The following is a 24,863-nucleotide window of genomic DNA, read 5'->3' on the forward strand; positions in this document are numbered from 1 at the left end:
TGTTAATCAGCTTGTAAATTGTTTCTTTGTTCAGTAAATGATGTGTTTGGGCCTGAGATTTGGTTAAGATCGCCATCTTCCATTCTGTCACTGTTTCTGAGGGAAAGGCCGGCAAAGTGTGTGTGACCTGGGAGATCTGTGGATGTTTCCCTTCTTGGATGTGGCATCCACGAGGCTGTCGGGCAGGATCAAACTCTGTTTCCTCAGCCACTCCTCCCCTACTCTGACAGCAACAACAAACAACACACCTTGGGGTGGGTGTGTGGGGAACTTTCTATGAAGGATGTGTGATTTCTTGGTAATATTTTTGTGGTTAACATGATGTAGCTGTCACAATAAATGACAATACATTCATAAAATATTATCTTTGGTCCCCGTGGCGGCTCTTTGAGATTAGAAGGGCATATTCTCCTCAGTTTACAAAATAGGAATCCGAGCCTCAGAGGGCAGCTGAACTGCTTGAGGTCACCAAAGCCATGGGGACCCAGAATTGGAACTTGGGCATTCTGGCTCTAGATGAGTAATGTTTCCACTGGACAATGATGACTTTAGGACCGGTCTCCCCCCCTCTCCCCATTTAGGTCAATTTTTTTTTGAGTCCTTAAATGGGTTTAAAGAAATAAAACTATTGGGTTATTGTTATTGCTGAAGGTACTAAATCTCAAAAAGCAACAGTATTTAGATTTAAGATGACACAGTTATTTGTATAACTTGCAAAAACACATTAGAAATCAGATATACAAATGTATGATGGCCAAGTCGTATAGAAAAATAGAACTCTGATGCACAAGCTACAACCCAGGAAACCAACCCATTATTTATAGAAACCAGCCCAAAAAGCCAGTGTGCTGTAAGTCAGGCTTGTCGGCAGTCAGTCCTCTGTCTCTACCAATTGGTCTAGGAGCAAACCATAACTTCTGTAACAATTGGCCAGGACTTGATTAATAACTGAGCAGTTCCTGACCATTTTCCCTACTTCCAGCTTAGGACCAACCAGAGGGAGTCCAATTTGCACTGATAACCAATCATTTAGGGATGTCCCACTGATGAGGTTTGGGAGTGATGGTGGGGTCCAGAGCTGACGGCCAAGAAAGAATTCTTGAAGACGTCTTTGGTGCAAAAAGGTGATTTTGTTAAGACAGGACCCAGAAAGGAAGAGCTGCCCCAGACCCTGAGAAGAGACTGGTTATATACTTGGGAGTTGAGGGAGGTAAAGTCAAGGGGAAGTTCCCAGAAGGATTTTCATATGCTAAAGAAGACTCCTAGGATATGGAGGCCTAGCTATTGTCAAGCTAAGGTTGTTTTTCCCTCTAGCAAAGCATTAGCATTAAGACAGCAGGGAGTTCCTGGAGAGACGTTGGATTCTGCCGGCCTCAAGTGGTTGTCAATGGGCTGCAGGTTAGAAGGAAATTTAATTTGATCTGCCATTTCCTTCTGCCTTTGTTCCCCACGTCACCATGGAGGGGTGATGTTGGGGCTCCAGGAAACGGAGTCTATAGGTTTCTGGAGATTAGCTATTGATAAGATTGCCTTTTTCTGGTGATTTACTAAGATATTTGTAAATAGATGGAGACTCAGGTCGTGCGGGACGGTGATCTCTACCAGTTAGCCATTTGTTTTCCGCTTTCCTTTGTTCTTGGGCAGCCAGGAGTGCCCGAGGAATGTTACACAATCCCACCTGGGGGTGGGGGGTGTTTGCGAGGTGTCAGCGTGCCTTGTGCTCGCTCACCACCACTTCTAGTTAGCTGCCTACAGCTTCCCGGGCCAACAGCCTCTGACGGGGCGCACCTGGAGCCTCCCTGTTCTCCACTGTCAGCTTTGCCAAATCCCCTGCCTGCCTGTGAATCTCCGCCAAAATGCAAATGATGGTGGCTGAGCCCCTTGCTGTAGCAAGCTCTGAATAAGTAGTCTTTGCTTGTTCTCATTCGGGTGGCTTTTCTCTATTCACACCACAAGATAGAGATTCTTTTCAGTGCAACTGATGAAGAAAGACCTCGACCATAGTTCCATCTCACCAGGCATCTAAAGGCTCAGGTGGACTGATTTCACTGGCGCGGCTGAGCACCGGCTGTGGGAAAAACACCTTTCTAGGTGCTGTGGGGGCCGATCGCTAGATGGATGGGTGGTAGCTAGGTGGATGGATGGATGGATGGATGACAGGTGGGTAGATCATACATGGAGCTGAAGTCCTTTCCTCCTTCGGGTAGAAAGGGGACTGCACCCATGTTCAGGGTGGAGATGGGACGTCACATCCTGCAGGGCATCAGTGTGGAAGCGCCTCTGCGAGGAGCCGACTCCTTGCGCTTCAGGAGACATTTATAAACATGAGAAAGGATCTCAGCGGACACATGTCTCTGGACTGCTAACGCTGAAGGGCCAGAAGGGCCCAGACAGGTGAGGAAGAGCGGGCAGGGCCCACGGAGGGACTCAAGAAGCCAAGGGGAGGGGTGGGAAGGGGCCGTGCTCAGCGCGGGGCAGAAATGAGGCCCTCTCGAGAGCTGGCCCGGTGTGTCTTCTGTGCACCAACTCTTTAGGGCCCTGGTCCAAAGGTGGCTCCACGTTACAGGATCGCCCAGCCTCCAACTAAAGAGTCGGGGACCTGTCACATGGGGTCCAGGTGGGAGAGCTGGTGGGTACCAAGCCCATCCCAAGTCCCGCCCCCTCCCTCTTCCCGGGCGGCGATTGGTCGAGGTGGCCCTCTCGTTGCTATGACAGCACCGAGAGCTTCCAGCGGCTCCGCCCCGCCCCTTCCCGCCCCAGGCCACGCCCCCTATCTTCCCGGGCCACGATTGGTCGAGGTGCCCCGTCCCGTTGCTATGACAGCACCCGAACGCGGCCAGTGGCTCCGCCTCACGCTTCCCCATCCCTCCGCCCGCGCTAGGCGGGGGGGGGGGGGGGGAGGCGGGACGGGCCGCGTCCCCATGGCGACGGCGGACGCGGCTGTGCGAGCAGAGTGCACCTACCTACCAGAGACGCGCTGGTGGCGGCGAGGACCGAGACGGGGGCGAGGCCATGTCGGACCTGGGTTCGGAGGAGTTGGAGGAGGAGGGAGAGAACGATCTTGGGGTGAGAGCTCCGGGTGTACGGGGTGGGGGTGCTTCCCAGGCGCACCCCCGGAGGCCGACCACAGTCCCCCGGGCGGCCCAGCCAGGGACGGGGACGCGCCGGCCACCGCGGCCTGGAAGTTGGCGGTGAAAGGTGAAACGCTGTGACGTCTCTGGCCACATCCCTTCTCGCCGCCTCCTCCCCTCCCCAGCCCGCCTCCCATTAAAGGCAAAGATTTCCAAGTCAAAGACTTGGGAAGCGGCCTCGACCCCGCTGCCGCAGTCCGCCCAGGCAGTCTCCTTGGTTGGCGGCGTCACCCCGACCTGCCATGCTGCTCTGTAATGGAGCTCGGCTGCTCGGGATCAAGGAGGATGGAGGAAAGTTCTTCCTGGCAACCTTGAAGAATCGCTCAGAGGGTCTCAGACTCAGCGAAGGCTTCCTGCAGGCCCGGAATGCCGTGTGCTTTCTTCAGTGTGGTGGGAGGTGACCCGAGTCTCTGGCATTATTCCCGGGTTTGGGCAGCAGAGAGGCGGTATGGGGTGCACATCCCGCGATGTGAGCTGGGTGCAGGGTGGGCATAGGTGTGTGTGCGTGTGTGTATCTATCTATCTATCCATTTCCATATCCACAGATTAACCGTCTAACCCAGGGGTGATCATTTCTTGGCTGACAGGCTGGGAACCCCAGCCACGGTGCGTGCGTTCAGGGCACAGAGTCGAGATAGGTTCAGAATTAACTGAAAACCTAGCACCTCTCCGGGGCCGGATGTCTTGGTGCCTGTTCACACCTTTTGGCAGCTCTGTGTGCCCGTCTCTCAGCCTCTGCCCCATTTTCTGCTCAAGACTAGCACCTCCATCGTGGGGAGCCGCCTGGCCAGGTCGGAGAGCCAGAAGTGCCTGGAATCTGCACACTGTCCCCACAGCCAGCGGCTAGTGCTAACAGCACCGCAAACCACAGGATTTGCACTGCAGGGTCCCTCGTGCAATGAGGCCGAGTCTGGGACACCTCCTGACATCCCCATGCTGGGCGGCCTCCTCCTTCGTATCTGTTTCCCCGTCCCCTTTACCGGTTCCTCAGGGAGGGCTTATAAAAACCACTTGCTCGGGGTCTGCTTCCGGGGGAGCCCGACTTACAACATCAGTCCAGGAAGACTTCAAGTTTGTCTCCTCAAATAGCCCTGCTGGTTTGTCACGTTTTGGTGCCTGCAATTTGTAGCTTCAATCACAGCTGGGGTCGTTTTAAAGGGTTCCCTTCCTGTTCAGTCACCCCACTGGCTCAGTAGGGGTGCACTGGGAGGTCTTTTGAGCAGACCTCAAAAGCTTTTATACATTTTGATTTAGACTGACCCCGCAACAAGTGTGTAAGATCATGCCATTTTTACCTTCTGTCCTGAGCACGGATTTCTGAGCTGGATCGTGCTGGGAAAGAGGGTCTGAAGCCCCGGCAGGAACTTGAACTTGTGTTTGAACCTGTGTTGTAATAAGTCCATGCAGATGCGGGTCTATGTCAAATCGTTACTCTGTGCTTGGCCCTTTTATTATGTTATGTGCACTCTGCACTCGTGATCAGGTACTGGAGGAAGGTTTATTTTATGAAGGGTCAGAGGAAACAGGTGAATTGCAAGCTTGTGTTATATATACGCGCGTGTGTGTGTGTGTGTGTGTGTGTGTGTGTGTGTGTGTGTGTAGAGAGAGAGAGAGAGAGAGATTTACTTTTCAGATACGTCATTATTTCCATATGAGTCTATGAGTGTTTGAAACTCAAGTCTCTTGGTAAGGAAGTTAAACTAAGTGGACTTAGGGACTCTTGTGACAGTTGAGCCCTGTTTACGCCTCGGCTCCCCCTTGCTGCTTCCTCTCCCACTGGCGCCTCCTGAGACCACGTGCGCCCAGGGAATCGTTTGAAGGAAGACTTGTCTTTGCATTTTAAGTCCTGGATTGTTGAAGGAAGCACCAGGGAGGTACTTGTGTGACCGAGGACCGATTCCACCCACATATGTTCGTCCAAACACGTTGCTATAAAGAACGCAATTTGGAATGCCTTGAATTTTGTTTACAGTGTGAAGGGTTATCATGATAAATTACAAGCTCAGACGTGGCAGAGAGAGAGTGAGGCTTCCACCAGCGACAGGTACTAAGTGTGTTACCTTGGACAAATGCCCCATGTCGCCCAGGTGCAGTCACCTACCTCACCTGTAAGATGGGGCTGAGGATTGGGAGGGCTTCAACGAACCACTGTTTACAAAATGCTTTGACATATCATTAGTGCTGAACACACGGTAGCTGTGATGATCCCGCTTTCTTCTGCCCAGGAGTACGACGGGGAACGGAATGAGGCAGGTGAACGGCACGGACACGGGAGAGCAAGGCTGCCCAACGGGGACACGTATGAAGGGAGCTACCAACACGGGAAAAGGCACGGCCAGGTCAGAACTGGTGACGTGAGTGGGTCGTTTTCTCTAGTGAATACTCTATGGGTGAGTATTAAATTCAGGAATGATATGAATTATGTAACCAACGTGTTTCAGGGGATCTACAAATTTAAAAGCGGTGCTCGATACATAGGAGAATACGTTAAAAACAAAAAGCATGGCCGTGGCACTTTCATATACCCAGACGGATCAAGATATGAAGGTAAGGGGCGCTTGGGTGGCTCATCTGGTTAAGCCTCCGGCTTCGGCTCAGGTCACGATCTCGTGGTTCAGGGGTTCGAGCCCCGCATCTGGCTCTGTGCTGATAGCTCAGAGCCTGGAGCCTGCTTCGGATTCTGTGTCTCGCTTTCTCTCTCTGCTTCCCTCCCCTGCTCCCACTCTGTCTCTCTTTTTCTCAAACATAAATAAAAACATTACAAGATGTGAAGGTAAAATGCAGTCACAAAGCAGATGTTTGTGCTGTAGTGGTGTCCCCTGGGGACTGGACTTGGCTGCGGATGCTCAACTGTAGGAGAGGGCTTAGAGTTCTCCAGATCAGTCAGTCACTCAACAAACACAGGCTGTGCCCCTGTGTTCACAGGGTTGACACAGAAGCCAGAAAGGCTTAATTAGCGAGGTGGGAAATGTGGCCGTCGCTGCGGCCAGCACACTCTCTTGTGAGCCCCTGTGCTGAGGCACGGGGGGCCGCACAGACCCCCATGGGGTCCAGACCCATGATGTTAGATGCCCTGTAGCTTTCTTCTCCTTGAAGCTGCTTCTGCTGTTTTTCTCTCTGACCATCCCCTCTTCTGCTGAACACACGGGTCCTTTAGACCTGGTGGTTCCTTCGATGAAGGCTTCTGGTCCGGGGGACCCTCTGCCTCGTCAAGCTGGCATTTCTATGTCTGGCGATTTCTTAGCCGCCAATGTTATGTCTCAGGAAGATGCTAATCCCCTTATTTCCGAGACCCCCACTGCAGCCCTCACGCACCGTCATCCCCCACGGTGACTACGGTGTGGATCTGATCGCAATGGGAGGGGGGCGAGCCTGGGGGGAGAGACACAAGTGGAGCATGCACGTGACTCTTCAGGAACCGTGCAGGGGCCCGTGTTCCGGACTTTTTCTGGGAAGAACTTATCTAGTTTTCCAAGGAGACCCGTGACCCCCAACCCCAGAGCTATGGTGACAGGTGTGACCTTGCGCGGGGAGCCTCACTCCTCGTCTGCGGCACCAGGACTGAATGGATGAACGCAAGCGGGACAGGGCACCTGACAGGTGGCGAGCGCTCAGTGTGCGGCGGCCTGGGAGGCGGCATCACCTCCCGACGGGCGACGCCACGTCCTCCGGGTGCGAGCCACAGCCGCCTGCCCCGTTGCTGAATGAAGGCAGGGCCCCGGAATTCTGCAGCAACCATCCTGCCCGCGTCCGAGATGCAGGTGGTTAATGCCTCCCCGTCAGAGGGGGCATTTCTGCTTGTTCCCTATTTCTCGGAGGGCTTATTCCAGAAGGAGCACCATCTGCTTTTGGAATCGACGTTCAACAATTTAATTTATAGAGTTCGATCGAATTCTTTCCAAACCGTCACGAGCCTGATCTCATTGCCGTCATGTTCTATTTTCACGTAGACGTTAATACAGCTGGAGCCACACACAAATATAGAAAAGAAAAAATACTCAGAATAAGAGATGGAAGAAGTTTCTAACGTGACCGTCTTTGGAAACAGCTGCGCGTTTTTGTGTCTCCCTGTGGCTTTGTCTCTTAGAGGGTGCAGGGTGTAGTCACTACTCAGGGAGTTCTTCTCCAAGGTCAGAAGCTGCAACATCAATCTTAGCTCAGGGAGCAAACAAGCTTCCGGCCACAAAGTCCGTGTGAACCCATGGCCGAATTCGTCACGACTGAGCGTTGGCTGACTGCCACCCTGAGGGACACAGAGTGGTTTCCCGCAGGCTAGCGAGCGCGCTCAGCCTCGGCCCGAGGTATGGGGCGTATTCCTGGTCTCCGAGACACCGAGCTGAGCCTGATGGGGAGCCCGGGGACGGAGCGGACACTCCCGGTTTGCGGGGCCACTTGAGCAGAGGCAGGGAGACGGGGGTGCTTGGCGAAGCAGGGGATGGGGTCGGAGGGGTGAGTGGGTGGCAGACTTTGGAGGGGCCTCTGGACCACCCGCACAGATTGTGAGGTGAGGGGAGGGAGGGCCGATGAGGGCTGGGGAAGGAGAGGGGGCTCGCGTCTCCAGTGCTGGTCCTGCTCCTGGCCGCAAGGAGCGAAGAAAGACGATGATGTTTAGCAACAAAGTTGCAGAGAAACAAAGCGCCATGATGACTTGGGGTCGGCTCTTCTGGAAGCTCTCAGGTGGCAGGAGCCGGAGGGAGACACAAATGCTTGGCCGTTGGGGTGCCTGTGGAAGAGAGCCAGAGAAACCCGGATTTTCGTCTCAGCCCCGCTGTGTGGCCTTGGGCAAAGTGCATGATGTCTCTGGTTTCCGGGTGCCGTCCCTGTAAACGCATGTTTCAGTTATTACCCCTGTTCCAGGAGGCCACCTTTCCCACTTCTGCACCGTTTACTGCGGCCCGGGTACCGGTGGCTGGGCCGGGTCTCCAACAGGTAAACTGGGACTTTAAAAAGAAAAAAATATTTTTTACAGTTTATTTATTTATTTTTGGAGAGACAGAGAAAGTACGAGGCGGGGAGGGGCAGAGAGAGAGAGAGACGGAGGGAGACAGAATCCCAAGCAGGCTCCACACTGTCAGCACAGAGCCCAACGTGGGACTCGAACCCACGAACCGTGAGATCATAACCTGGGCCGAAATCGGGAGTCGAACACCCAGGTGCCCCTAGACTGGGACTTTATAAAAAAAAGCTTCCTCACCATATCTGGCTGGCTTGAAATTTGGTTTGCAAGTTAATTCTTTTTTTGAACATTTCCTGTGAAATGCTTCACACACTTTTCTTGCCATGCTGCCCTGGAGACCAGCTCCCTCGGCCAAGAGAAGAGGACGGAATTGCTTCGTCAGTCGTGGTGTTTTGTTGGGAAGAGACCAAGGGAGGTCTTGGCCCCAGGGCCCTGCTTGGTCAGTTCCTGAACGTTCACACGAGCCAGCTCTGCCCGCTTGCCCCAGAACCACGTGCAGCCCAACCTTGGCCAGTGTGCGAATACTTACACCGCGGAAATCGGTGTATGCTACACGTCTGCCTTCCTCCTCCTCCTCCTCCTCCCTTTCTCTTCCTCCCCCTCTTCTTCCACCTCCTCCCTGTCCCCTCCTCCCCCTCCTCTTCCCCCTCCTCCCCCTCCTCCCTCGCCCCTCCTCCCCCTCCTCTTCCCCCTCCTCCCCCTCCTCTTCCCCCTCCTCCCCCTCCTCTTCCCCCTCCTCCCCCTCCTCTTCCCCCTCCTCCCCCTCCTCCCCCTCCCCTCCCCCTCCTCTTTCTCCTGTTCCTTCTTCTTTTATTTATTTTCTTTTATTATTTTATTAAAATTTTTTTTTCTATGTTTGTTTTTGAGAGAGAAACAGAGCATGAGTAGGGGAGGAACAGAGAGAGAGGGAGACACAGAATCCGAAGCAGGCTCCAGGTTCCGAGCCGTCAGCACAGAGCCCGACGCGGGGCTTGAACCCACGAGCCACGAGATCATGACCTGAGCCGAAGTCGGATGCCCATCTGACTGAGCTCCCCAGGCACCCCCTTCTTTCTTCTTTTAAACTGGTAATTTACAAGGACACAACTGCCCCTTAAAAATCCGGACAAGTCCAGGTACCTGCGTGACTCAGTCGGTTAAGCGCCCGACTCTTCGATTTCTGCTCAGGTCATGATCTCACGGTTTGTGAGTTTGAGCCCTGCGTCCGGCAGAGAAGAGCCTGCTTGGGATTCTCTCTCTCCCTCTCTGCCTGCTCCTCCCCTGCTCTCTCTCTCTCTGTCTCTGCTTCTCTGTCTCTCAAAAAATAAACTTAAAAATTTTTTTAAAAACTCCAGACAAGTCCTCTGGGGACTTCTGCACACTCTGTCTATCCTCGTGGCTACGTTAGGTGCGAACTCCTGTTTTTACTGAATTATTTCAGTTTGGGGATTCTCCGTTCCTTCTGCTCATGGGGTTCCTGACACGCGTCATACCATGGAACCCAGTCCTCTCCCTTAACTATTACCAGTTGCCGAATCCTCCTCTCCGGGCAGGCTCGGTTCGCCCGCCCTGTCCCGAACCTGGAAGCTGCTTCCCGAAAGCACAGTTCTTTCTTCTTTGTGGTGTCTGCCTCCTGCCCAGACGAGGGCAGGCCCTCCCCGTGGGCTCTGTCACCAGCCCAGCTGCTGGTCTGTCTCACAGAGTGCCGAGGACCCTGCGGGACTGACAGAGAGAACGCGTACAAGTTCCTTTTGTAGATGTGTTGGTGGTGGTGGTGAACATGGAGTTTATTCGCGCGAACATGTATTTCTTGGACGATCAATGTATTCTAGGCATGTGAATTCTTCTTCTTTGTGTGGAAGCGGGTCCAGGTTTCCTGTAAGCCGGAAGCTTATACAAGTTTTGGGGGCTCTATTTAAGAAAAAGAATATAGGGGCGCCTGGGTGGCTCGGTCGGTGAAGCATCCGACTTCGGCTCAGGTCACGATCTCACGGTCCGTGAGTTCGAGCCCCGCGTCGGGCTCTGTGCTGACCGCTCAGAGCCTGGAGCCTGTTTCAGATTCTGTGTCTCCCTCTCTCTGCTCCTCCCCTGTTCATGCTCTGTCTCTCTCTGTCTCAAAAATAAATAAACATTAAAAAAAAATTTTTTTTTAAAAGAAAGAAAAAATATAACATTGGCATCAAAGTAAATTTTGATTTGTAACAAGAAATCAAAATAAATGTAAAGATTTTAAATGCTGTGACCATTACAAAATCTGAGGGAATAATATATAAATTTTTATTTTATTGCTATTTAGTTATTATTTATCGCTATTTTTAATAGAATTTATCGTCAAATTGGCTTACATACAACACCCAGTGCTCATCCCAGCAAGTGCCCTCCTCAATGCCCATCACCCACTTTTCCCTTTCCCTCACCCCCCATCCACCCTTAGTTTGTTCTCTGTATTTCAGAGTCTCTTATGGTTTCCCTCCCTCCCTCCCTGTTTGTAACTATTTTCCCCTCTTCCCTCCCCCCATGGTCTTCTGTTAAGTTTCTCAGGATCCACATAAGAGTGAAAACCTATGGTATCTGTCTTTCTCTGCCTGACTTATTTCACTTAGCATCACACTCTCCAGTTCCATCCACGTTGCTACAAAAGGCCATATTTCATTTTTTCTCATTGCCATGTAATATTCCATTGTGTATATAAACCACAATTTCTTTATCCATTCATCAGTTGATAGACATTTAGGCTCTTTCCATCATGTGGCTATTGTTGAAAATGCTGCTGGGGCGCCTGGGTGGCGCAGTCAGTTAAGCGTCCGACTTCAGTCAGGTCACGATCTCGCGGTCCGGGAGTTCGAGCCCCGCGTCAGGCTCTGGGCTGACGGCTCAGAGCCTGGAGCCTGTTTCCGATTCTGTGTCTCCCTCTCTCTCTGCCCCTCCCCCGTTCATGCTCTGTCTCTCTCTGTCCCAAAAATAAATAAACGTTGAAAAAAAAATTAAAAAAAAAAAAAGAAAATGCTGCTATAAACATTGGGGTACGAGTCCGCTATGCATCAGCACTCCTGTATCCCTTGGGTATGTTCCTAGCAGTGCTATTGCTGGGTCATAGGGTAGATCTATTTTCAATTTCTGGAGGAACCTCCACACTGTTTTCCAGAGTGGCTGCCCCAGTTTGCATTCCCACCGAGAGTGCAAGAGGCTTCCTGTCTCTCAAATTCATGTCTGATGTGCCTGTAGCTTGCCTTTTCCTTGCCTTTCTAGCAAAGAATGGAATGTCTGTCTGACAACAATTTTGTGATAACACTTTCTAGAGAGAAAATAAGAGAACTCTATCTCTGGTCTTTGATCAAAAATCGATAGAAATTAGCTTTTGAAAAAAATTATTCCCTGTCTAGAGAAGAGTCGTTCAGCTTAACAGCGTGTTATTAGCAATGCCGTGGGAGTTTTCAGGGTAGCTGTCGTCTTCGGAAATCTGTATTAAGTTTCTTTCATCTGGGGGCTGGAAGGTTTGAGGACATTGTTTGAGGACGCTGTGAGTCTCCCAGGGCAGGGATCAATCTTCAAGAATGGGCAGCGATCACTAGCTACTTTGCTGCGGTCATTCTGGTAGAGGTGTTACGAATTTTATGGTATCTTTGCTGGTTCCAGTATTTCAGAAATCAGCAGGAACCTGCTCGGAGGTAAGTCGGCGGGGACAATCAGTGAGGGAAGAGTCCACGCACGGACGCTGGTTGGCAAAGGTGTGGCGTCCAGTCACGCGAAGCAGGTGCACAGGTGGGGCGCCCTGGGCGCCCAGGCTGGGAGAGTGTGCGGGAGTCTGGTGAGGAAGGAGGTGGGAAACGGCACGAGATGGTTGCTGCTGGATCGGTAAATCCACGCAAGCAGAGGGAGGGTGGTGTGGGGACTGCTGGCAGCCGGGCGGACAAAACCCTGGTTTGAGTCCTGGCCACGCCACTGACCGGCCGCGATACCTGCTGTCGGCACACGCGGGTGACCGCGGCCCACGCACCCAGACCTGCACGCGGTGAGCCCCTGACCTAGCTTCCCCTAACCAGCGCCCGACGCCACGCCATCCAGCCAGAGGGGCAGGGGGACAGCGGGGAGTCACGGCGGGAGGTGAGGGTCGCAGCAGGTGGCGGCTGTCCTTCCCTTCTCACCCGGGCCCGCTTTTGTGTCGTCCCTTCCAGGGGAGTGGGCAGATGACCGAAGACACGGTTACGGCGTCTACTACTACGTCAATAACGACACCTACACCGGAGAGTGGTTTGCTCACCAAAGGTGCGCGTTTTCCCCTCAGCTCGGTAGACCTACTTACGTAACAAGAACAGGATGCTGTCTTATTAAGAAGCAGAATCATGATAAAAGCCCACTAGCCGGCTCTTGCCAGGCAGTTCAAACCCCTCACGGCTTTAAGGTGAGAACGCGAGCAGGCACACAGGGCAGGAGCGCGCTTGGACGGGGCGCAGGCAAGCCACATAGGGGCCACGCCCAATTTTAACGTCTGTCTTCACCAGGCACGGGCAAGGCACCTACTTCTACGCCGAGACGGGCAGTAAGTACGTAGGCACCTGGGTGAACGGACAGCAGGAGGGCATGGCCGAGCTCATTCACCTGAACCACAGGTACCAGGGCAAGTTCTTGAACAAAAACGTAAGTCACTGGGCAGCAACGTGTGCCCCCTCCCCCCGTCTGGGTACATACGTGAAGGAAGAACCCTAAAATCTCAGGGAGTCCTCCCGCCGCCTCCAAGTACAGGGAGCAGGTGGCCGTGCCTCTCCCCAGGCCTCTGGTGCCTACAGAGGGCAGCGTGGAGGGGGGCAGAGTAGAGAGCGAAATCCTCCCTCCCCCCCCCCCTCCCCAGCAGCGATCCAGCCAATCCTTGTAACACGGGGGCATCCTTCCTCTCCTACGTGCTCCCCGTCATGGCTAGATCGGACGTGAAGCATCTCCTGCGGTTGCGCGTGCGGGTGTCTGGACTTTCTTTGCCCCGGGAAGGCCGAGCCGTGCGTGAGCTTGCTTCCTGCAGGCTAGGCCACCCACCCTGGGCCTGGACTCAGGCGTGCCCGCGTTCAGTGTGCAGTGCTCGCGACTGCTCATTTCTGTCTGGAGGGCTCCGCGGCTTTGCCGAGCCCTGGTGGGGATACAGAGAAACCCCGGCTAATTCAGCACCCACCACGCTGCCATCCCCCGTGGCTTCGAGCAAGCGTTGGGCCGAAACTCTCCCTGAAGAGTTTTCCGAGCAAATTCAAGGTGTTGGAAGTTGACGTGGGGAATATTTAACTGATTTCAGTGAGTCGCCTCAGACTCTCTTAAAACTCAATTTTCATTTTCGTATCGTTCATGCCCTAACTTTCCGGATTCTCCTTTCCAGTGTTTGTAAAACAGCACATTTCCCCCAAATCTATATGCTGCCTATATGCAATTGTACGGAATTCCCGGCAAAATTCTCCTGGGACACTTTTTGGCATGGGGAGGTATGTGGAGGGAAAGAGAAGTCGGCAGGAGTTAATCGGGAAGAATCAGCGAGGCTAGATGAGCCTGGAGGACAAGGGCTTTGTTCTGCTGGGTAGTGAAAGTGTGCTAGAAACACAGGAGTTCAGCTGACCCTTGAACAGTGCGGGGTCAGGGGCGCTGACCCCCACACAGTCGAAGATCCACAGATAGCTTTTGACTCTCCCAAAACGTGACTGCTAACAGCCTGGTGTCGGCTGGACGCCTTACCAGTGACACCAACAGTCAATTAACACACACTTTGTACGTCGTAGGTATTATACACTGTATTCTTACAATAAAGTAGCTAGAAGAAAGGACACGTTATTAAGAAAATCATAAGGAAGAGGGGCGCCTGGGTGGCTCAGTCGGTGGCACGTCCGACTCTCGGTTTCAGCTCGGTTTCATGGTCTCGCGTTTCGTGGGTTCGAGCCCCACGTTGGGCTCTAAGCTGACAGCGCAGAGCCTGCTCGGGTCTCTCTCTCCCTCTCTCTCTGCCCCTCCCCCGCTTGTGCTGTCTCCGTCTCTCTCAAAGTAAGTAAATAAACTTAAAAAAAAAATTAAAAAAAGAAAACCACAAGGGAGAGAAGATACATTTACAGCGCTTTCCTGTATTTATTGAAAAATATCCTCGTGTCCGTGGACTCGTGCAGCCCAAGCCCACGTTATTCAAGGGTCAGCTGCCCATTCCAGTTGTAGGGCACCCAGACACGTGGCCCCCTCTGCTGCCCACCTGAGCTCCAGCCTCCAGCCCTCCCTTCTTCCCCTGCTTCTTCTCCTGGGGCTGTGTGACCCCCCCGCCCCACGTCTTTCTGTGCAACCCACATGCACACACTTACATACGTGGGAAAACATTACATCAGGACATGGAAACATACACATTTGCGCATTTGGGGATATCCGTGTAGGTTAGACCCTGCAATCGTGGAGTCCACAAATATTGACATTTTAAGTTGTGATCGATGCTGCCAACTTCCCTCCAAAGCTGTGCCAGTTTGCACTCCCGCCAACGGCAGTCTTTAACTTTTTTGCAAATCCGATGGATAAAAAAATATTTTCACGTTGTTTTGATGCGCTTTTCCCCGGTTCCTAGTGAAGTCCAGCAACCTCACACCCTTTTGCTACGGGCTTGACTTTTCCTCAGAGAATCACCTGTTCCAACCCTTGCCGGCAAATTGTTAAAACAAATTTAAAGCTGTGATAAATGAAACCGCGATACGCGAGTGGAGAAATACAGATCAGTGACGTGGATTAGAGAGTCTGGGGACAGATTCAAGTGCCTACAGTAATCTAGCTCTGGAAAAGGGCGTCGTTTTAAGTCAGCGAGGAGGACCCGACAGGGACAAGTGAAAGAGTGGTCCCAGGACCCTTGATAACCACTGGGGGTGGGGCAGGGAAGCAATGTCAGGGTTCCCCCTCTAGCATTGGATGGAGACATGCGAGGACAGGAAGAAAGGTTTAAGCGTGAACAAAGTCACAGAAAAAAAAATAGGTGAATGTTTATTAACTTTGAAATGAGGAGAGAGAACTCTCTAAACAGAAGTAGAAAAGGAAAACCCAATAGAGCTGGTTGATAAAAAATAACCCCTTATAGATTAGAATGCACTATAAAGAAAATTTAAGAGGGGCGCCTGGGTGGCTCAGTCGGTTGAGTGTCTGACTTTGGCTCAGGTCATGCTCTCGTGGTTTGTGGGTTCCAGCCCTGCATCGGGCTCTGTGCTAACAGCTCAGAGCCTGGAGCCTGCTTCAGATTCTGTGTCTTCCTTTCTCTCTGCTCCTCCCCTGCTTGTGCTCTCTCTCTCTCTCTCTCTCAAAAATAAACATTACAAAAATTTTATTTATTTATTTATTTATTTTTTAAATTTTTTTTTAACGTTTATTTATTTTTGAGACAGAGAGACACAGAGCACGAAGGGGGGAGGGGCCGAGAGAGAAGGAGACACAGAATCGGAAGCAGGCTCCAGGCTCCGAGCCATCAGCCCAGAGCCTGACGCGGGGCTCGAACTCACAGACCGCAAGATCGTGACCTGAGCTGAAGTCGGACGCTTAACCGACTGCGCCACCCAGGCGCCCCTACAAAAATTTTTTAAAAATTTAAGAGATACACGACCAATGGGGTTAGGGTATTTGTAACATTAATATAAATATAAAGCACTTCTATCAATCAATGTGATTTAAGTGGCCAAAAAATGTTGAAAAAAAACCCAACCCTACTAATAGCTTAAAAATGTGACTTCATGGTGAGATCCTGTTTTCTACATGTTCAAAAAAAAATGTAAAAGTATGTTAAAAAAATCTAAAAGTAGAGCAAAATGTTAATGCCCAGGAAAAAACAAGAGTTTGAGGACAAGGTGTTCTTGAGTGCTGTTGTGGGAAGGGACATTATTGGAGCCTCATTCTGGTCAATATATTTTAAAAAATACGTGTGTCCGTATCTTTTGTGTGTAAATATGTGCACGGTGTATGTGTGTGCGTGCGCGTGCTGTTGCCCAGAAATTCCACTTCTGGAAACTTCCCCGCGGAAAATGTCAAGAGGGGACATAAGATGTGACTCCGCTTATGTTTCCGGCAGTGGCCTTTGTCCAAGACTAGTATTGGCACACCAAATATTAGCAGAGTAAATGGGTGAAATAGACTATAATAACTCTTTTTTAATAGTTTTTTAATGTTTATTTATTTTTGAGAGGGGGGAGGGGCAGAGAGAGAGGGACAGGCAGAGAGAGAGGCCCTCTACTTGGCAATTCCGGGCGCCACGAATACAAAAAGGCTTTCTTTAACCCGCACCGGCCTTCCCGGGACGTGACTTTGGGCGGGATTTCTGCAGCAGGTGCACTGGACGTTGGGCGGTGAACTTGGGAATGAGGTGCTTCTCGGTTTCCCTTTGCTCGCAGCCCGTCGGCCCTGGAAAGTACGTGTTCGACATTGGATGTGAGCAGCACGGGGAGTACCGTCTGACAGATGTGGTACGTGGCAGACCGCAGACCGCTTCTCTTTTCGTGGGCGACCGAGCTGCCCCGTGACGTGGACCCTACGGCCCCGACGAGGTCGGACGGGAGTGGTGCCAGCCCTCGGCATCGTTCACGCTCTCCTCCTCCTTCTGGGCGTGCGGGCGTTGGTTTGGCCCCCAAGTGCCAGGGCCGAGTGGTATCGCGTCACGGTTCTCGCCAGAGCCTGTGCGTAGCTCTGGCCCCGAGTCGGGGGGCTGTGGCCCCCCCAAGTCCGTCCAGCGACACTGCTCCCCGCGTGCGGCAGGTAGCTCTCCTAGTTTTGTCTTTTTGTCCCTCTCCGGTACTCAGCAGTAATGCTGATGCGACCTCGGTGCTCCCTGGTCAAAGCGGAGATTAGCCCCGAATGATGTCATTAGCAGGCATCCGTGTGTGTGTGTGTGTGTGTGTGTGTGTGTGTGTGCGCGCGCGCACGCGCGCGCGCGCGCGCGCACGCTGGGGGAGCGCTGTCTGTGCTGGATTTCCTGTCATTGTCACCTGATGGGGCCTGTAGGTAACAGGCACTTTATCTACAGCCCCCCCCCCCCCACGTCCCCTGGGCTCCCCCGCACCCAGCCGCTGCTCAGCCCCTCTTTTCCTGCTGGGCTCCACTTCCTGTGTGTCAGTCTCCCGGAGCCCCTGGGTCCCCCAGACAGCCTGTGGTTCCCAGAGGTCTGCAGAGTGAACGTCCACCTTCTCTGCAGTGGCCAGGATGCCGTATGAGCCCACAGTGACCCGTCCCCTGGCCTTACGGCCCCTGCTTGCCTTCACGGCCCCTTTGGACCAGCTGACACGGACCGAGGTGGGGCCAGCATCCTAGCTCACTACCCAATATGAAACGGCCCAAATGCGCGACTCTGTTGCTAAAACATAGGCCCCGCCCCCACGCCCAGTAGAGGACGCGTCGTCTGAGCGAGGGGCTCCCAGAAGCCGACGCGCCCACCAGCAAGGAGAGGGGTTTGATGCGTCACCCCCACGGGGTACGGCCCCCCGCGTCTACGTCTGCGCGGAGCCCCGTGCGCGCGCGTCAAGTGCAAACGCAGTTAATTGCTGTGCTGTTGGATCGTGACAGCGACGTGGCGCGTGCTCGCTGGGCTCCGCCTGGCGCGGAAGCCTCTTACCCGCCCCCCGGAGGAACCCGTGGGCTGAACTCATTACACTGCCCCCCGAATCTGGCCTTTGTGTTCTCACTAGTGGTCGCACAGTTATTTTGCTTTGTGAAGCGATAAACACTAAAACAGCGGCGTCGTGGGCGGTTGAAGTGTGTCCCGGGAGAAGTTCTCAGAGGTCGGGGCCTCTAAGTAGGGGGAAGTAGGAAGAACATTCTAACAGCTCTAAGGGGGAGAAATAGTGCGTAAGCCCCCAGACTGCTCCTGTTCGGGAATAAGGCCGCGTCCGAGGCCACCCTTGTGCCTTCTGGGACGGTGACTGGTCTGTGATGAAGCAGAGGAACCCGGGTGTCAATGGTGCACGCAGGACGCGAGCCGACGGGGGCTCCAGGGGCGGTCCCCCGGGCCTGGTCCTGGGCCTGCATCGTGGGCATCACCGGGGCCTCCACTAGAAGTGCAGGTGACCGGGCCCCACCCCGATGTTCGGACGCGGCCGCTCTGAGCCGTGTCTTCACGGGTCCTCTGCTGATTCTGGGACGGTTCCCTTTGCGGCACGGCCGTCCTGGGGCATGGATGCTACACGACACGGGGGACAGGGCTCAGATATTTTGAAACTGCCTCCTCTATTTCCGAGTGACTCAGCGGAAGTCATAGGGAGGTGTCTGTCACTCTTTGCCATAGGTATCATCCTCCATGTGACAGTGATGCTTTCCACACTTGTGGGCTGATATTCAGACCTTTGGAATTTCGGGATAGCTATAAAGCTGGGGAGGAGCTGGTCTGCTTGGCCTGGTGGGCGTGTGCCGGCCGCTGACCATTGTTGGGATTATACACTCTTACAGAAGACCCCACGCTTAGAGGTGATCAGCACTCGGTCTGCTTTCGCAGAATTCCATTTTCCCTGCAGAATCCTCGATTCCAGAGCTTTTAGTGTTTAGGCCCTTTCATATTATATGGTTGTCTCAGGACCCTCTCTGTCCAGTCCTTACGGTGATGGTGGTCTTGTTACATATAAAGAATCTGGGAGCTGGAAAGTGTGGCCAAGCGCGGGAAGGCGCACTGAGCCTGGGTCAGTTCCCAGCTGTTCCAGAGGGAAGGCTTGGGAGTGTCGGGTCTGAGAGCCGTTCACGGCATGCATGGGGGAGCGGGCAGGTGCCGCGTGGCGATGCCCGTCCGCACCTCGTCCTAGCGCTTCCCAGACCCACCCTCCAGCCCAGATCACCACCAGGGCCAGCTGGCAATCGGGCCGACCCCTGAGCCGTGCGGTGACAATGCCCGAGTGGCCCCTCACTGTGAGCATCCCATGGCGAGTTCACAGAGACATCAGTAATTTCACATTTTCAAACTTAAAATAGGAAAGAGGAGAAGAGGAAGAGGAGGAGGAGGTGACTCTGATGACCGTCGTTCCCAAATGGAAGGCCACCAGCATCACAGAACTGGCTCTGTGGACACCGACCCTCCCCGAGGAGCAGCCACCTGCGGACGGGACCATCCAGGAAGAGGCTCCGGGACCCGAGGGTGCGGGGTGTGGGGGAGGGCGCCTCCTCTCTATGGGCCGGTGGCCGGTTGAGCTCTGGGAGTCAGACTCAGCCTGTTTTGTGTGCAGGATGTAGTCAGGGGGCCGGGAGCCTTGGGGGTCGGGCCCTCCCGGCGGGGCAGGAAGGAGCAGCAGCAGAGACTGGCTGTGGAGGGACAGCCTGGCTGGTTCCACGGGAAAGCCCTGTGGTTAAGAGCCCCCCCCTCCCGCCTCGGTCAGCGACTGTCTGTGGGCGGGAGCTCGGGCAGGGCCGACAGCAGCTGGGCGGCAAGTCCTTCCCGAGGAGGGTGCGGCCTCTGTGCCCGGCCCGGGGTCTTCCCGAGAAGCAGCCATCGTGCCGTGGGACGATGAAGAAGGTGACACCGTGCAGGGGTCCTTGCGTCGCAAGTGATTGAAACCCAAACCCGAACTGGCTCAAGTGAAATTATACTAACGCGCTGGGGTCCCTACCGCTGTGGGGTCGGGGGTGGAGATGCCTCCCCGGGCCTGGTGGGGTCAGGCCTCGGCTCTCTGGTCTCTGCTGTGTGCGCTCCGTCCCCTTTGGAGAGCGGTGCTCAACCGACTTCATCAGATTGTGGCCCCATCAGCGCTGGAACCCTGGGCGACAGAGCGTGTCTTGTCAGTGGGGAGTAGAGATCCCCCTCTGCGCCCCTCGCCGGGGAGCGGGACAGGCACTCCTGGTGCAGGCTGGACTGGGTGACTTCGGGAAGGGGAGGGTCCCCGGAGGGGTGGCGGGCGCCCTATCAGCAGGAGGCCGCCTGAGACAGGCCGCAGCCCACACGACAGCAGTTCTCATGGCTCCGTCTCAGGTGGTGGGGAGCCTGCGGAGGACGACCAGGCTCTGGCGGACCTTTCCGAGGGGGAGGCTGACCTCACGAGGCCTGGGGAGGACGACGAAGACGCCACCGGGGAGGAGGGGCGCAAGGACGGCCGAGAGGAGCTTCGATATGGCACCATCGACCAGGGTGAGCTCTGTAGGTCTGCTTGGGGCTGCAGGTTCCTGGAGCCGTTGAAGGTCTTCCGAGAGCTGTGGGTACCAGCAGTCCAGGGAGGGCTCTCTTCAAACCGGATTTCTTTTATCTGATTTAAGGCGGGTGTGTTGGCGCTGAGGGGGCCGGTGGTCTGGGAACGGCCGGCTCTAGACGGTGGTTGGAGGGCCAGGGGCCCCGCGCAATTTTGTTTGTCTCTGTTGCAGAGTAAGAGCAAATGTCTTTCCCGGTTTTTTGGAGATACCTGAAAAGATGAACTCCCGTAAATCAGGTTTCAATCTAAATGCTTGAGGTGCACAGAGCGTTAGGCTTTTGTTGGCAAGTGATTGTAACTGCTGCAGGGCCACACCCGAGAAGCTTGCGCTGGCATCGGGTGGCCCATGGCTAAGGGGCGGCCCGGTGACGTCTCACTTGTCCCCCTGCCTCCTGCATGTGGACCGGATGCCCCAGGGTTTGTGAGGGCAGAGTAGGCTGTGTCCGTAGAGCATGGAAACAGCACGGAGAGGCTGATGCAGAGCATCCCCGATGGGATGACCGGGTGCTTCCCAGGGGAGCCGAGAGGCACTGAGGGCCCAACAGGAAGTGAGCGGAGAAGCATGTGCCATGTGCCCCCGTGTGCCTGTGCACGCCTGTGTGTGGTTGTGTGTGCCCGTGTGTGCTTGCGTGTGCCCGTGTCTTCCTGCCGTGTGCCTGCGTGCACAATTACCCAAACTTGAGACTTAACTTGATTCTGACAGCGTGTCTGAGGTTCACCCTGCTCATCACTTCTGACATGTTACAGAGCCCACTTCCCAAAACAAGGTAACTCTCGATTTCATGAAGCATTCAAGATAACATCTTTCCAGAATGTAGCAAGTCCCTGCTTTTCTTTTGATTGATGCAAAGGCCAAATAGTGACCCCTCGCGCTTGTAAAGCTGCCCGTGTTTGGATGGCGTGTGCGGGCAGAGACATTCCCGAGCTCACGCTCGCTGACGCGAACATTCTCAGCCTGGACTTGGAATACAACTTTTGCTTAATGTATTAACTGGTGCCAAAGAAAAAAACCCACCAGCGTCTGTGTGAGATAAAATTGAACATTCCTTTTTTTTTTTTTGCCCAAGAAAGGCTTAATATTTATGATATTATTCACTGCAAAAGACCTGTTAGCTCACAGAATTTCAAGATAGCAAGAGGGACGTGGGATATACTCATGTTTCTTTGTCCCCCCGCCCTCCAGGAAATGTTAATTTTGAAGAAGAGGAAAGTAAGCAGGGAGAGCAGCCCGCGTGAGGGGAAGCAAACGGGAAGAGTAGCAGAATGCGTCACAAACGCGCTGTTGCTTGCCTGCTGACGCGAGTCTATCCAACTATCTTACTAGTTGTTTATATGGTGCAATATAGTGACAATACGAATAAATTTCTTCCTCATCCTTTGCTTGTGGAGGAGCTTCTGCTTCCAGTTCTTTAAGCCCGAAGTCGCCAGGTTATTCTGCTGTGTTTGCCCAGGGGTCTTGTCTCTTGGGACAAAGAAAGAGGTCCCACGACCCGGACTCTGCAGAAGATGGTTCATGGCAGCGGCCTCCTGGCCGAGCTCGTGGAGTAACTACTCACCAAAGCTTCTCTCTCAGGCCTTCCTCGACAGAGCCAGGAGGACGCCTGGAAAATAACCCCGTGTGCAACACGCACGAAGCACAGAGTGATGAATAGACTATGGGCTTGAGCGAGAAACCATCGGCTGCCATCGGAGGGGGCGCTCCTGGCCATCCTAGGGCTGCAGCATCCCAGTGTGGGTTTCGGGGGTCCCTGCGGATGGTTGAAGAGCAGGGCTGCCCACAGGCGTGGCTCTGGCCTGTGGTGCCAACTCTTCGGGTCCTCGGGTGGGCCGGGGGCTAACATGTAGACCACGAGCTCTCTGTCCCAGCCCCTCCTGACTGCCCAGCACGGCTGTGAAGTCCTGAGCTCCTGGAGGAGCCCCTGTCCCCTGTCTACCCCAACTCCACGAACAGCATCTGTCTTCCTCCACCCCCAGAGTGGCTTGCAGGGGGGGTCTTCATCACCCCAGAATGGCGTTCGTAGCTGGTGCGCCCGGCGCCGTGCCCTGCATCTGGTCATCCGGTCCCCAGAGCAGGGGGGCCTCTTTATGAACAATGCATTATTAACATGGCCTCCGAGCCTCTCCACAGAAACGCACACAGCATTATGAATCTAAAATTACACCAAGGCGGATACTCTTCTAGGATAAGAAATTTCCAAAAAAAATTACCCACTCAGAGGCCAGTGAGTCCACAAATAGCACATCTAGAAAACTATCAGAATACGGCGTGAATTCGCCGCACGCCCCGAGCCTGTCTCTTCCTACGACGATAATTTTGCAAGATTTCCTGCAGGGAGATCAGCAAGGTCATCACTTTTCCCTTGAATGCGGTTTGTAATTCCTGGCGGTTGATGGGCTAGAGCATTGCCCCTCACACCCCACATCTCTTGGCTCACAAAACTGCCTTCGACTGTGCGCTATGTACAGGCGGTCTGATAGATCCTACTGGGCGCCGAAAATTGTGCACGGCACATCATCAAGTTCCCGACGGGAGAGCGTCCTGTAGATGAAGTGACGTCCACACTCTAGAGCCTGGTGTCCCTCAAAGCTCGTTCCTCCACTCCCACAGACGTGGTGCTGGGTCCACGGGACAAGGGCAGATGGAGACCTGACCTTTGACCCCATACCTATGTGTCAGAGTGCAGGGTAAGTCACCCAAATGGGTGGCAGGAGTATTTCCGGAAGCTATTCCAGAGCAGCGTGCAAGAACGGAACCACACGTGGGAGTTACTACAAACCAGTAACACGCATGTATTCCAGAAACCCACACCTGCCAAATCCGTCCCCGATTGGGCCCTCCCTTAGCGTGTTCTTTTTTTTTAAGTTTATCTATTTTGAGACAGAGAAAGGGAGAGCACAAACAGGAGAGGGGCAGAGAGAGGGAGAGAGCGAGAATCCCAAGCAGGCTCTGTGCTGTCAGCACAAAGCCCGACAGGGGGCTCAGTCCCGTGAATCCTGAGATCATGACCTGAGCTGAGATCAAGAGTCGGACGCTTAGCCGACTGGGTCACCCGGGCGCCCCATCCCTTATCATGTTCTAAAAGTGCTGTGATGGCTGTATTGCCACCCATCACCAGGGGACAGGTGTCAGAATGCCTCAGAGGGAAAAGAGACAGAGGACTTAGATGGTCATGGGGAAGATACTTGTGCCAAATGCACAAGAGCCTGTACCTGTGAGAGCACACCGTCAGGGTGTGGAGGGACCTCGGGCTCGTGAGCCTTCACACCCTTTATTGGGCGCAGTCCCTCCCACGTCGCTGGTTTTCAGGACGGAGCTGCTGTCTGCAGACTATTGCAGCCCCTGGTTGTGTCTGGGCTCTCTTAGCTTGTTCTGCTATCCCCTGTATTTCTAATTTCTAGAAGTTATGGCCAAAGGCTTGGTGGATTCACCGTTCACGAACAGTTAGCTAAATGCACCGTTTTTTGCTGTTGTATACTTCCTGTGTCATCTGATCAGAAGACACAGTGTGGCTGGCTGGCCCCTGCATTAGCTCTGCCACCCTGCACTGAGCAGCCTGACCCCTCTTGTCCCACACAGCCAAAAGCGGCGTGTATGCTGTGAACGCTGACATCGTACGACCTTCTGCTCTCCATCCTCACCGCCCAGTTTCAACACCAGCTCCTGATCATTGTCCGAATCTGTTTTATTGTTACCTTACTTTCTCGTGGCTGCTGTCTCAGATTACCACAAACAGGGTGATTCAATCAACAGACGTCTATTCCGTCACCGTGCTGGAGGCTGGGAAGTCCAAACCTGAGGTCTGTGCAGGGCTGTGCTCCCTGAGGAGCTCTAGGGGAGGACCTGTCCTTGCAGCTCCTGGTGGGTCCGGTGCTCAGTGACTACCCTAATGCCCCCTCTTCCATCTCACGTGTCCCTCTGCTTCTCTCTTGCAAGGACCCTTGTGATTGGACGATCCGGGACCACGTCCCCATCTCAGGTCGCTTGATTTAATCACACCTGCAAAGACCCTGTTTTCAAAGAAGTGACATTTACAGATTCCAGGGATAAGGACCTGAAATCTTTTGGACCACTCCTCAGACCATTGCAACCATGGTTTAAACAGTGGTTTTCCTTTTTTTTGTTGTTATTAAAAAAAATTGTTTTAACATTTATTCATTTTGGAGAGTGAGAGAGACAGAGCACGAGTGGGGGAGGGGCAGAGAGAGAGGGAGACTCAGAATATGAAGCTGGCTCCAGGCTCCAAGCTGTCAGCAGAGAGCCCGATGTGGGGCTCGAACTCACAGACTGTGAGATCATGACCTGAGCCGAAGTCAGATGCTTAACTGACTGAGCCACCTAGGTGCCCCCGGATCTCTCTCTCTCTCTTTTTTTTAAATTTTTTGTTGAGCGATCCTTGTGGCCTCATGGATTTTCACTGAGTCAGTGTGTTTCAACCCAGTGCGATCCTCATTCTCTACTGTGCTGAAACAGACGGCTTTGGCCACTGGTAGCTCCTCGTACTGACTTCTGGTCCTTCTGACACAACCCCATCAGTCCTTGAAAATTTTATTACATTTTCCCAGTGCTTTTGATGTTTTGTAATTTATTTTTATATAATTCCAAACTTACAGAAAATTTGCAAGAATAGTAAAAGGAACTTGTATTTTCTTCGCCCAGACTCTGAA

At 53.6% G+C, this 24,863-nt stretch overlaps 2 protein-coding genes across 3 annotated transcripts in view; one reads left to right on the top strand and one right to left on the bottom strand.

Moving 5' to 3' along the window:
* SLC37A1 (solute carrier family 37 member 1) overlaps positions 1–3,097 on the bottom strand; it is an 81,930-nt gene extending 78,833 nt beyond the window's left edge. The window contains exon 1 of the mRNA XM_047846904.1: positions 2,968–3,097. The gene's annotated coding sequence lies outside the window, so the exon portion shown is untranslated. The remainder of the gene's footprint in view (positions 1–2,967) is intronic.
* Positions 2,960–21,584, top strand: RSPH1 (radial spoke head component 1). Of its 2 annotated transcripts, XM_047846910.1 has the most exons (9): positions 2,960–3,066; positions 5,357–5,470; positions 5,573–5,678; positions 12,243–12,333; positions 12,570–12,705; positions 16,437–16,508; positions 18,994–19,156; positions 19,985–20,140; positions 21,382–21,584. In XM_047846910.1, exons 1-9 carry the CDS (start codon positions 3,013–3,015, stop codon positions 21,432–21,434), a joined length of 945 nt encoding a protein of 314 aa, XP_047702866.1. In that variant the 5' UTR covers positions 2,960–3,012; the 3' UTR covers positions 21,435–21,584. The 2 variants fall into 2 exon arrangements, with proteins under 2 accessions (XP_047702866.1, XP_047702865.1); XM_047846909.1 differs by lacking the exon at positions 21,382–21,584 and having other exon boundaries at positions 19,985–21,362.
* Positions 21,585–24,863: the final 3,279 nt, after the last annotated feature.

Source organism: Prionailurus viverrinus, unplaced genomic scaffold (assembly GCF_022837055.1).
Source record: "Prionailurus viverrinus isolate Anna unplaced genomic scaffold, UM_Priviv_1.0 scaffold_42, whole genome shotgun sequence".
Classification (NCBI taxonomy): Eukaryota; Metazoa; Chordata; class Mammalia; order Carnivora; family Felidae; genus Prionailurus; species Prionailurus viverrinus.

Coding starts and splice junctions, on each gene's coding strand:
- RSPH1 (XM_047846909.1), top strand. CDS start 3,013: ATGTCGGACCTGGGTTCGGAGGAGTTGGAGGAGGAGGGAGAGAACGAT. Junction 12,706..16,436: donor GCAAGTTCTTGAACAAAAAC/GTAAGTCACTGG, acceptor CTTTGCTCGCAG/CCCGTCGGCCCTGGAAAGTA. Junction 19,157..19,984: donor AGAGGCTCCGGGACCCGAGG/GTGCGGGGTGTG, acceptor GCTCCGTCTCAG/GTGGTGGGGAGCCTGCGGAG.